The sequence below is a fragment of the Leuciscus leuciscus genome, assembly GCF_965113295.1.
Source record: "Leuciscus leuciscus genome assembly, chromosome: 10".
In the NCBI taxonomy this organism is placed as follows: Eukaryota; Metazoa; Chordata; class Actinopteri; order Cypriniformes; family Leuciscidae; genus Leuciscus; species Leuciscus leuciscus.
The window spans coordinates 13,502,748-13,516,708 of NC_138734.1; the positions used below are offsets into that span (position 1 = coordinate 13,502,748).

At 40.1% G+C, this 13,961-nt stretch overlaps 1 protein-coding gene across 3 annotated transcripts in view; it reads left to right on the top strand.

The window, feature by feature from the left end:
* kiaa1549lb (KIAA1549-like b) overlaps window positions 1–13,961 on the top strand; it is a 181,105-nt gene that overhangs the window by 54,672 nt on the left and 112,472 nt on the right. For all 3 annotated transcript variants that reach the window (XM_082182860.1, XM_082182861.1, XM_082182859.1), the window contains exons 5-7: window positions 4,249–4,468; window positions 6,097–6,230; window positions 6,407–6,575. In XM_082182860.1, coding sequence (XP_082038986.1) covers window positions 4,249–4,468; window positions 6,097–6,230; window positions 6,407–6,575 — 523 coding nt within the window. The remainder of the gene's footprint in view (window positions 1–4,248; window positions 4,469–6,096; window positions 6,231–6,406; window positions 6,576–13,961) is intronic.

Consider the following 13,961-nt stretch of genomic DNA (forward strand, 5'->3'; position numbering starts at 1 on the left):
TAGCAGCTCCCATTACGCAGACACACACTACAATGACAGAAACTGTTCTGTCTTTTATGTTTAAACGGAGTCAGACAAAGATGGAAGGACTCAAGAAGAAGTGACAACACATAGAATGCAACGTCTCTGAATGGTTAGTTGATGAATTTATGTTGCTGATGTAGAGTTAACTATCTTCAATTAGCATATTCTGTCATGATAATCTATAAATCGCTCGTATAGGAACTGTTGTGAGATGCACACAGAGTGACTTTTGATTGCATGTGAAAAGATGGATGCTACAGTTTGAGCTGACTCACAAATGAGCTCGACTACAACAACTCTTCGGCCCTGTCCCAAATGGCGCACTTCATGAGGACTTTCGGTCTCGTGGACTTAAATTGCGTGCGCTCGCTGAGTCTACGAGTCCGTAGGCCGTCCCATTCAGCATTTTAACGCTCTGAAGTGTGCTCAGCAGCGCCCCCTTTGTACCCTTGAAGCGGTCTTCTGCGAAGCCCGCATAGATGATGCAGGCTCCACACACTTTAACTACCCAGGAATCCTTGCGAAAGGCCAATCAGACAACGGATGGGAGGAGATTTCGCTCACAGACAATTGTTGACATGGCTGAGAAGAAAATATTACGGTTTTTATGACCTTGATGTACATTTTACCAGTTGTTACCTACAGTTTATACAAACATTATGGTCATCGAGCAGTGGTTGATGTCTCAAACATAATAATAGCGCGGATCGCATTATGATTCATTAAATAAATAGAACTGAATGTCAGGGCTTTACTGAGTCATATCACATAGTATGAATATTAAAACCTGTAAATTCATCTGAAACTCATGCACATTTTCATTATGTGTTAAAATTGTAATCTTAGTTCAAATGGAACATTATGTATTATTATGTACAACTGTATACATCATTTAAATAAGCATGATGTAGGCCTATCTATTGTTTAATGCCCAGGTGGCATGCATAATATCAAAATATAGAACTGTAAAATTAGTCTGTGTAGTTGACATGGAGATAAGCAAAAATGTGATTTCTCCTATTCAACAACAACCAGACCGTTATTTCCGACGTGACGATCGAGTCTGTCCCAAAAATACCTCTCAATGCGCCCTCATGGACTCGCGCCAAGGGCCCTATAGGTCTGCACTACATGACGTCACCAAAGTGTGGACTCCACAAGTCCACAAGTCCGGAGGAAGTCCACAAGTTCGGAGTGTGCCATTCGGGACAGGGCCTTCCTCTTCTCAACATGGACTGCGTGTTCCCGGGGGCGGGGTTTATGTACATTTTTATGTAAATTGGAAGAATGTCGTGTAGTCCCTACCAGCCATTTGTTGTAGTCCTTAAAAAAATTATTTCTTTAAAAGCAAATATCTCCCTTTGCTTTGAACTTTGGGCGTTGTAACTTTGCAGATGTTGTTTATGCTCAAAAAGCAACATTACACACTAACTAATGTTAGAAAAGTGAAATCATACTCAACCACCCCTTTAAGCAAATCAAAGAGTGAATTGCTCACCCACTGCCTTTACCCTTAGAAAAAAATAAGTATACTTAAAGTTCAATACTACTTTGTGTTCTGTCTGAGTCTTGTTTTCTTTAGTCATGTCTTCCTTTGTTCTGTTTTCCCGCCACTCATTTGTATCTATGGTTACTCTCGTTATCAGTTCAGTTATATCACCTGTTTAGTCATTATTGTCATTTGTCTCACTCACCTGTGTTCTGTTAATCAGTGTTTCAATTTAGTTCCGTTCTGTTCAGTCTGTCCTTGTCCGATCTCCGTTGTATTAAGTGTGTGTACCTTCTGCCTGTCTGTACCTGTTTGGATAATATTGTTAGCAAAAGTTTGCATTAGAACTTTTGATTCTCCCTCGTCTTCTTCAGCACCACACCATGACAACTTGGGGACTAAATTGGCCCACTTTTTAGTGTATAAAAGTATATTTGTGTAACAGTAGTAAACTTTGAGTACATAACTAGTTTACAACTAAGTTTTTTGTGTGTACTGCAACTATACTACAAGTAAACTTACTAGTCAAATACTTGTAGCCCTTTTTTTAAACTTATTTTTCGCAAGGGGAAACAGATATACAGTTAGGTCCATATATATTTGGACACAGACACAATTTTCATACTTTTGGTTCTGTATGCTAACAGAATCAAATTAAAATGAAACAATCAAGATAAATTTGAAGTGCAGACTTTCAGCTTTAATTCAAGGGGTTGAACAAAAATATCAAGTAAACATTTTAGGAACTGCAACCATTTTTTTACACAGTACCCCCATTTTCAGGGGCTCAAATGTAATTGGACAAATTAATATAATCATAAATAAAATGTTAATTTTTAATAATTTGTTGAGAATCCTTTGCAGGCAATGACTGCCTGAAGTCTGGAACCCATGGACATCACCAAAGACTGGGTTTCCTGCTTTGTGATGCTTTGCCAGGCCTTAACTGCAGCTTTCTTCAGTTGTTGTTTGTTCGTAGGTCTTTCTGACTTTAGTTTTGCCTTCAGCAAGTGAAATGCATGCTCAATCTGGTTGAGATCAGGTGATTGACTCGGCCATTGCAGAATATTCCACTTCTTTTCCTTAAAAAAATCCTGGGTTGCTTTTGCAGTGTGTTTTGGATCATTGTCCATCTGTACCGTGAAGCGCCGTCCAACCAACTTTGCTGCATTTGGCTCAATCTGGGCAGACAGTATATTCCTATACACTTCAGAATCCATCCGGCTGCTTCTGTCTTCTGTCACATCATCAACAAACACCAGTGATCCAGTGCCACTGGAAGCCATGCATGCCCATGCCGCCACACTGCCTCCACCATGTTTTACAGATGATGTTGTATTCTTGGATCATGAGCTGTTCCAAGCCTTCTCCATACTTTTTTCTTCCCGTCATTTTGGTACAGGTTGATCTTAGTTTCATCCGTCCAAAGAATGCTTTTCCAGAACTGGTCAGGCTTTTTTAGATGCTTTTTGGCAAAGTCTAATCTGGCCTTTCTATTCTTGATGCTTATGAATGGTTTGCACCTTGTGGTGAACCCTCTGTATTTGCTCTCGTGAAGTCTTCTCTTGATTGTAGACTTTGACAATGACACGCCTACCTCCTGGAGAGTGTCCTTCACTTGGCTGGATGTTGTGAATGGGCTTTTCTTTACCATGGAGAGGATCCTGCGATCATCTACCACTGTTGTCTTCCGTGGACGTCCAGGCCTTTTTATGTTGCTGAGCTCACCAGTGCATTCTTTTTTTCTCAGAATGCACCAAACTGTTGATTTGGCCACTCCTAATATTCCTGCTATCTCTCGGATGGATTTATTTTGTTTTTGAAGCCTAATGATGGTCTGTTTGACTTGCATGGAGTGCTCATTTGATGTAGGTTCACAGCAATAGATTCCAAATGCCAATACTACACTTAGAATCAACTCCAGACCTTTTACCTGCTTAATTGATGAAGAAATAACGAAGAAATAGCCCACACCTGTCCATGAAATCGCTTTTGATTCAATTGTCCAATTACTTTTGGTCCCTTGAAAAAGGGGGGATGGCTCTCTCAAGAGCTGTAATTCCTAAACCCGTCCTCCAATTTGGATGTAAATACCCTCAAATTAATCCTGAGAGTGTGCACTTTCAGCCCATATCCATTAAATAACTATAGCTTGAATATGTTTCGGTAAATACCTGAAAAAAGAAAAATTGTGCCTGTGTCCAAATATATATGGACCTAACTGTATGTTGGGCATGATTAAAGTTAAACACACAACAGACACACAAACACTTCATATTTAGCAAAACATCCTGAAAATGGCTTATTAAGCTGTTTATATTCTACAATCTTTGTTTAAGTTTTGTTCTGTGTAAATTAAATAACATTTGGATGTAAATGGTCCTCTTCCTTACATAAATGCAAGCGCCGCTACAACAGAGTGTCCTGCGGATAACCTTTATGAGATTGTCATCAAGCATGACATCGGCATCTTCATCTGACTTTATTTTGGTTCGATCTTGATTTGTCTGCCGTTGTACTTTGTGTTGTACATCCAAGCAGTCAGTCCCAAATAGCACTGATGCAGAGAAAAATAGATGGCAGAGAGAATAGTGACTCACATTCAATTTTCCGTAAATTATTCATTCCAGTGTGAACGTATTTATCTCAATGTATACAACTTTTAAAATGATCACCAAACTACTGAATGCACCTTTAATATCAGTGTTTCTTGTAAATTTCTCCACCTTCCCCAGATTGAGAGCATCTCCAGTGTGCCTAACGTGACGGTCGGTTACTATGTGACCCATGGAGAGATGGTGTACACTGCCTCAGTGGTGGTGGAGGCTCTTAGCATCTATGGAATTGAGAGATTGATGGCAGACATTCGGCAGTTTGTGCCGCTGGTGCAGGCGGTTCCCATCCCAGCAGTCCCCTGGAGACCCAGCCCTGCCATCTCATTGATGCTGAAGACAGGTCAGTCTCACAGCTCAATCTCTGTCACCACACTAATGTGTCAACGCTGCCATACATATTTTTTTCTTTCCATATCAATTTAATAATACAGCCATTGTCATTGTGAGACCTAATACTATTTGTCCAACTCATGTTGGATGTAATTTAAATTAAGCTTAATTGAATCATGATGCAGCAGAAATGAAGATGGCAGTTCAATCAAATATAACGAGAAAAAAAAGGCACATGAGAAACAAAAGGCAGCATTACAGCTTGCAGTTAAACAAGAAGCAGACTGAGAACTGAGCAAACCAAGGGTAAATAAATACACAGGATAACAAGGAACAAAACAATATACAGGTGAACAACATAATCAGTAACCATATAAACAAACAGGGAGCTAGGCAACTAAGGAAACGGGAACTAAACATATGGTGTACCTCACAATATCCCTCCTCGTCTCCTCTCTCCTCCGTCCTCCATCCTATGACCCGGAAACCGATCGAGCTCAGCCATCTTGAAGGACATCTCAATTCTCTAATTGCACCGTGAGGAGTCGAGGATCGAGGAGTGAGAAGGCTTCCCAAAGAGTTATGAGTGAGGATACACAGGTGTATCCGCTGCGGAAGTGTTTTATCGACTAAACGTGACGCACGTACAGTATAAATTCTCCTCCCCCTTCACATCGATCACAATAATTTTTATTTATACTTTACCTTTGCAGTTTATATAAACCAAACATTTCACATATTTCAACAGGGTATCTTGCTTTATTAATATTTATTATGAATTTCTTAAATAAACAAACTTAAACAACATAAGGGCAGATCCTTTGAGTGCTGCTGATGACGCGGTGAAGTGACGCTCGAGTGATCAAGTATTCCAATGTATAAAAAAAGCTTTCATTCGATTCCTCTGTCCTCCTTTTCTTTCCTTGCAGCCTTCCCTCGTATCCTACAGGGGGATGAGCTGAGACGCGAGGAAAGAAAACGAGGATGCACAAATACGAAATGATAAGCACCCCTGAACTATGAACACAGAAACAAAGAGAAGAAAAGAACCTCACTATAAGAGTCTCAAACAGAATTAGAATATGGCAAATTGGTTCTCAAGTGTCTTGTAAGCGAAACATCATGTCATGCTGCCATATTTAATTTGAGAGCTGCGGAAGCGGTGAAGATTTTTTAGTGAATAACTTTTGGTCTGTTCTTCAAAGCTATCATATGGCTTGGAATATGGCATACTGGCATGGACCCCTTTTATGGGTGCACCACAGACTTTGTATTTCTTTTAAGAAAAGAGGTGTCAGTAAATAAATGGGAAAACAAAGTAACTTGCGTTACTTATTTGAAAAAGTAACTCAAATAGTTTGTTATAAATTTTAAAGTAATGCATTACTTTACTAGTTACTTCAAAAAAGTAATCTAATTACGTAACTAGTAATGCGTTACCCAAAACACTGCATGTGATATTGCTTAATTAGATCTTTAATAAATCCGAAATTAATCAAGCATTTAGCAATGCCATGGTATATAAAATATAATACTTTTAAGAATGGTATCCTGATGGTACAGAGAATGTTCTGCATGTTTCAGCAACTACTTTTCATATGGTGTCTTCTCTGTGCATGTCTTTATGTTTGTGTGTAGTTCTGAGGTTTGTAGGGCCAGGATATGACCTCAGGTCCTGCAGATTTACTCAGATGATGGAGCAGAGACTGGAGAATGCTTTTGCTGAAGCCGAGGCCATAGTGATGAACTCTCATAGCGGCCTCACTGTACAGGTGGGAAGGCTTTAACTACTTTAAACTACTTTATTAACCTCTAAATTTATAACTTTTGCATGTCAAATGAGGTTTGTTGGATTCAATGCATTCACATTTTTTGGGGGGGAAAAAAGTTTATAATGCATTTCATTTTCTGTCATATTTTTTTAGTTTCTCTCTCTCTTTTCTCACAGATCTTGAGCACTTCTCAGTCTTTGGGTACTCCAGCTGTATCTCTGATATATGTGGTACATAATGGCAGTGTCTCTCTCAATGGCACAACAGCCAGTAACCTCCTCAGCCACCTGACCGCTGAGCTTGTCGGCTACTTCCTGTTTTACCCTCCACTGATCACTGCTGAGCGTAAGTGCTTTCTGGCGTTCCTCAGTTATACAATTAAGATGTAACAAATGCAGTTTGTTACAATTTGTATTTCCTTTTTAGATAGTATAGTATGAGTATAGTATGCAAAACTGACAATTCATTTCATTTTGGGTTTATATTTATAAATCTGAACTGTCACATTAATTAAAAAACAAACAAACAAACAAACAAACATATAAACAGCATTAATGTTAAAATGTTTTTTGGGACATAATTATCTAAACATGATAGAGGCATAATGACATTGATGATTCTCTTCAGAGAGGTAAAGCATTTTCTGTTTGGTTTGTAGTCTTCACAGGTTCATGCATACATGGGCCTGGGCACAGCATGCACATCAAAGCCAATTACACAGAAAAATAATTAACAGTTGGGAATCCCATATACACTTGTGTTTGTGTCTGTGTGGAAAGAACACGGTTCCACAAGCAACTGTAATGCGATGGTGAGAATATCACACACCTCGCTGTCACACTTTTGCTTATGCTGCCTGTGGGTTGTTTGCTTTCTCCTCACAGTCCATTCTCTTGTCTGCTTTGTCCTTGCTTTGATGAAGTTTTTATTTAAATGTTCTTAAGTTGAAATGCATTTATTTACAGAACGGTGTTTGCCAAGTTTTCCAGAATAATTTTTCAGCTCTGCCCAAACTTGAGATGGCATTCAGACTATGAAGGACGCAAGAGGACAACTCATTGAGTTTTCCTGTTTTTGATTTACTTCTGTTTGCAGAGGTATTGGCAGAAGCAATAGTAGAAGCAGTAGTTGCAGTAGGTTGATAATCTTTCAAAGATAAATTGAAACACAACAAATATACATGAATATAAATACAGATATTTAAACTAACATTTAACATCTCATTCACCATCACCATATTAACTACAATCAAATACCTTGACAATTAATTATAAATGTTAACCAACTTAAAACACACCTTTCAAACTCAAATAATTGGTCAACACAAATCATACAAAGCTTAGCATCAATCAGTACTGTAGCAAATTCCATCAAATAATCTTAAACACAATACTGACATTATACAACTTCGAAGTTGATATTTTACATCAACATAATTTAAGTTAATGTTCATACCAGTTGCGTCTTCAAGCTTGAATTTGAGCTGAATGTGTGAAAGTCCTTGTTAATCAGTCAAGAGATCTTCTCCAAACTTTTTCACTGGTGCTGCGTTCCAGTCCAAAATTGTCGTGCCCTTCACTCGCTAACTTCCCTCCGTCTCGTTCACTCAGATGTACGTCATTGCTTACGTTGCATGAGTGCCCACTACTGGAGGAAACTGCAATGGGCTGAACTGGAACGTCCTCAGCTCTTGATCACTTGGATCAGCTGTGGAGTTGGTTTATTAATTTATTTATTTATTTTTCCCTTTAAGAATTTGTTTAATGCAGCATCCAAATGTTTATAGGTGTGCAAAAAAACAAACAACTTTGAGTTGTTTTAAATAAATGTTTTAGTTAAAAAAATTTGAATAATATATAATAGAGTTGTTTGTTGTGGTGGTGATTAGATGAGATCTGTGGGGACGTCACAATCGTACTGCATTGTGGGACATATAGGTGCCTGAAGTGTACATATGAAGTAGACTCGCTCCCTCAGTCAAAATCGAGGGAACGAGGGTCTGTCCATCTAAACTTCCCTCGTCCACTTCACGAAGTGGAACGCACTTCAAAATGGCGGCGGGGATTCCCCCGAGGGGAAGTGCTTAGGGAAGTTCGCGAGTGCGTGTCTAAAAGTGGACTGGAACGCAGCACTGCATGTGCTCTCAGAGGTGTACCCCTATGTTGTTCCCCCCTGGAAACACAACTTCTCAGGTTCCAGCTCAGCCACCACACTGCACTGCCCTCTTCAGGAAATTCTTTACATGGAGGAACTTGAAGTTAATGCTAATTTTTTCTTGACGAAACACTTCCCACTTGACCTCCTGGTTCACGAACCCAAGGAGGTCACTCCAATCTCCTTGTTATAACTTTAACTTTTTTTTCTTGCTTTTGTTCCTCTACAGGAAGAAAAACAATCAGTTGTCTGACATCCCTATGAAGGATTGTAGCAGGGATTTTAGTTGACAAGTTCTTAACCTTTATCTCTCTGGACAGGCTTCACCGTTGAGACTAGGTAGCTAGGGTAGGTTTTCACATTTACAACTCTTACAATGCCCTTCTTATCAAGGTTGATGCTAATGACTCTGGCAAGCCTATACTGACCCCTTAATGCGTTCTGGTCAGCTAGCCAGACGATGTCTCCTATGGCCACATTTAGCTGTTTTGTGTGCCACTTACTCCTCACAAATAAGTTAAGTCCAGCCAATTGACTCCACTTCTTCCAGAACCGGTTCACTTCAGCTTGAATTACCCTTAGCCTTTTGTAGGAATAGCCTTCAAACTCAAAGCTACCCAGATCTCCTTTAGGTCTGGTTCTTCCGAGCAGGAGAGCATTTGGGCTGATATAGTCCACACAGTCTTCCCGGCTCTGAGTTCTTGCATCAATGGGCCTTTCATTAGCAAGGTTAGCCGCTATGTATAGAAATGTTTGGAACTCACTCCATGTGAAGATTCCGTCTCCTCCTAGGTTATGCAAGGCTCGTTTCACAATGTGAACAGCTGCTTCTGCAGGTCCTTTCCTGTGGAGCGTGTCTGCTGGATGGATTTTCCAACTCCATTCTGTTCCAAGCTTGGAAACCTCATTCTCGAGTTCTGACCTCTGGGACTCGTCCAAGAACATGTAGAGTTCCTTCAGGGCAGGTCTGGCTCCCACAAAGTTTTTTCCAGGGTCGGACCACAGCTTTCTTGGATGCCCTCTCAATGCTGTGAATCTTTGGTAGGCCAGGAGGAAACTTTCAGTTGACTGGTCACTGACAACATCTGTGTGCATAGCTCTGGATGCCAACAGAAGACAATCCCCCCTACCTTCAGCCTTACTTTCTTCTTTACCTCATCCTTCACTTCATAAGGTCCACATAAGTCTACTGTTGTGTATTCAAATGGTCTTGCTGGTGTCGTTCGCTCTGGTGGAAGGTCACTCATGGTCTGCTGACACTTTCTTGCTCTTGCTTTTCTACATGCTACACAGTTGTCAACAACTCTTTTTTCCAATTTTCATCCTTTTATCACCCAAGCCTTCTTTCTCATCCGCAGGAGAGTACCTGCTATTTCTTCATGGTTCACACTGTGGGCTTCTTGAGCTAGAAGAGTGGATATCCATGCTTCAGATGGTAGAATGGGTACTGCTGTTTCTTCATTATCGAAGATTTGGAACCTTCCTCCACTAACTAAGTAACTTGATTTTAGTTTATTTATTACAAGGACATTGCATATTAACATGACAAGTCAAAATATGCCAGAGTTAGCCAAAAGGCTAGTTTTCATCTGCAGTCCTAGGCCTGATGTAAATAGGCAACCTGTAGGTTTCCAGTGTTGCTCCTACTATAAATGGATGATACACGCGGTGATAAGAGTCATGTATCTTCATCTCTAAACACTGCAAGTCTGTTGAGAGTGGTGTTTTGGAAGGTTATGCCCTCCTGAGTCGCAAAGTAAGAGATCTCTCAATGCGTCTTCACATTCTCCAACAGTATGTACAGCATGTTTGACTCCAGACCTCACATCCTCTGTTGACGGAAATTCCTCCAACTTTGGCTTACCTGAGGTTAATTTCTTTTTCAATACCATCTTCCATTTCATTGCAGCTCTCCGATCAATCTCTATTTGACTGTGCCTTTCAATGTATCTTCTGAGTCACGAGACTGCACCGCATATTTCAGCTTTTACTGCTTATCCTTTTTGATCTAATGGTGACAGCTTTGCTTTGGACTCATCCAATCGAATTTGGACACCTTTTTCAGTCTCCCACCTGAAGTACACCACAGCTCTATAGCTCTTGTCACTTCCATCAGAAAATGTTACTCCACAAGGTTTCCCAATTCAGTTGGATGGTGTGAGGCTCCAATGGAAAGTAACTTGATTGAGGCGGACATATTCCTCAAAGAGCTGAATGGCTTCTTCCCTTAACTTTTCAGAAAGTGGCTTGTCCCAAGTGTCTCGGGTCAGACATCTGCTCCCAGCTTCCTGAAATGCTTTTCTTACCAGAATGGCACCCTTTTGCTTAGCTGGTGTGATGAGACCTATTGGATCATAAAGGCTAGCTACTTGGCTTAGCAGCTCTCTTCTATTTAGTGGGTTAGGAGTGTTTCCTCTCACCTCTTCTCCAAGGAGATTTTTTCCAACTCTCATTTTATTTTTCCTCTTTGAGAAGTTGATTGAGGTCATTGGATACAGTTTGTCCTCTTCAATCAGGTATCCAACTCCCAGGGCTTTATTATCTTCTCTCCTCATTTGATTTGGGAAAATAAGCTCTTTTCCCACTGATGCTTTAGCCATTTCTGGTACATGCTCCTGCCTCCCACTTTGGCCTGATCGGACCCATGGTATGAGGAAAAACTCACCAGCCTTTAGGATTACTTCAACCCCTTCAGTGATCTTGTCCAGCCTTTTCCTGTCATTGTGGGAAGTCAAGATATCACCAACATATGTATCCTCTTCCAGGATCCTACGCTCCTCCTTCAGATGAGCAAACTCAGGTAGCTTTGCTGTTTCTCTCATGGCCAGTTGTGCGATGCACCCAGCTGGTCGATCACCAATATTAACTTGGGTAATGGCAATGCAGAAAAGCAGAGTGCATGTGTTGGAAGACAAAACTTGTAGTCCATTATAACATCTACAAAGACAGCCTTCATGCTTTCAATATGGAACTAGGCAAAGCTAGACAGACTTTCTTCTCAAATATTATAAACAGCAATTTAAACAACACACGCACTCTTTGTGCTACTGTAGAGAGACTGACAAACCCCCCAAGCCAGATTCCCAGTGAAATGCTCTCAGACAGCAAGTGCAGTGAGTTTGCTTCTTTCTTCTCTGAGAAAATCAATAATATCAGAAAGGCGATCAGCACATCCTTGAGTTGCGCTGGGGTCAGACAGATCAGACCACCTGAGAAAGTAGTTACTATGTCTGATTTCAAAGAAATTGATGGCAACATTTTGGAAGAAACCGTACAGCACCTTAAAACATCAACCTGCACTCTTGACAGACTTCACACATCTTTTTTCAAAAGTGTGTTAAACAGTTTAGAAGCAGATCTTCTAGAAGTGGTAAATGCCTCACTTCTCTCTGGAAGTTTTCCAAACTCCCTGAAAACTGCAGTTGTCAAGCCCCTCCTGAAAAAGAGCAATCTGGATAAGACCATATTAAGCAACTATTGACCAATCTCAAATCTTCCTTTCATAGGCAAGATCATTGAAAAAGTTGTCTTCAATCAGCTGAACAAATTCTTATGCTCAAATGGATACTTTGACAATTTTCAATCTGGTTTCAGACCGCGCCACAGCACAGCGCTCATAAAGATAATAAACGATATTCGCTTAAATACTGATTCAGGCAAATTATCAGTGCTGGTACTACTCGACCTCAGTGCTGCATTTGACACTGTCGATCATAACATACTTCTGGGTGGGGCTTTCTGGGATAGTCCTAAAATGGTTCAGGTCATACTTAGATGGGAGAGGTTATTATGTGAGTATAGGATACCATAAGTCTGAGTGGACATCCATGACATGCAGAGTCCCTCAAGGCTCAATTCTTGTGCCACTCCTGTTCAACCTGTATATGCTCCCAATGAGCCAAATAATGAGAAAGAACCAAATTGCTTACCACAACTATGCAGATGACACACAGATCTACTTACTTAGCCCTATCACCTAACGATTACAGCCCCATTGACTCCCTGTGCCAATGCATTGATGAAGTCAACAGTTGGATGTGCCAACATTTTCTTCAGTTAAACAAAAACAAAACTGAAGTCATTTCGTTTGGAAACAAAGATGAAGTTCTCAAGGTGAACGCATACCTTCACTCTAGGGATCAAATAACTAAAAATCAAGTCAGGAATCTTGGTGTGACACTAGAGTCAGATCTTAGTTTCAGTAGTCATGTCAAAGCAATAACTAAATCAGCATACTATCATCTGAAAAATATTGCAAGAATTAGATGCTTTGTTTCCAGACAAGACTTGTGCATGCTTTCATCACCAGCAGGGTGGATTATTGTAATGGACTCCTCACTGGCCTTCCCAAAAAGACCATAAGACAGTTGCAGCTCATACAGAACGCTGCCACCAGGATTATGAGCAGAACCAGAAAATATGAACATATCACACCAGTCCTCAGGTCTTGATTGATTTTAAAGTATTATTACTGGTATATAAATCATTCAATGGCCTAGGACCTCAGTACATTGCAGATATGCTCACTGAATATAAACCCAACAGATCACTCAGATCATTAGGATCATATCAGCTAGAAATACCAAGGGTTCACTCTAAGCATGGCGAGTCCGCTTTTAGCTATTATGCCAGCCGCAGCTGGATCCAGCTTCCAGAAGAGATCAGATGTGCTCCTACAGTAGTCACATTCAAATCCAGACTCAAAACACATCTGTTTAGCTATGCATTTACTGAATGAGCACTGTGCCACTGTTCGTCCGACTGTTTGTACTGTACTGTATTTTATTTTATTTTATTTTTCTAAACTGTTTTAATTATTCTTATTTCTTTTTATTATTTTAATTTCTTCTATGTAAAGCACTTTGAATTGCCATTGTGTATGAAATGTGCTATATAAATAATCTTGCCTTGCCTTGCCTTGCCTTTTGGGCAGGGAATCACCGTCCCAATCTGGCAACACTGTGCACCATTACAATACTTATATGCAACTAGTCATCATATCTTCCGCTCCATGAAACACGTTAATGCTCAGTAGTACACATATGGTTCTTTAATGAATTTGCATTGTACTAAAATGTGTTCATTTACAATGGGCATATATGCGGCTGAAACAGTAGCCTAGTGCATCCCAAATTTGTATTATAGTAAAAAATCATTATAGTCATTATGGCCTTTAGAAAAATGTTTTTTTTTTTTTTTGGAGGTGGGGTAGTGCACTATAGGCCCATGTGACGCGGCCTAACATTTTGTCCTTTATGCCATTTTTTCCCCTTACATTACTTTTACGCTTTAAGTAGTTTTGAAACCAGTACTTTTACACTTTTACTTGAGTAAAAAGCTTGAGTTGATACTTCAACTTCTACAAAAGTCTTTTTAAACCCTAGTATCTATACATCTACTTGAGTGATGAATGTGAATACTTTTGACACCTCTGCATACGAGACGCACAGGTGTTGTCACAGAATGTTGGTAAGGTGCTACCAAGTAGGGTTGGGTACCGAAACCCGGTTCCAATAGGGAACCGGTTCCGACGTAAACGGTAGTAACCAGACCGAATAAGAACGCAACTTTCGGTGC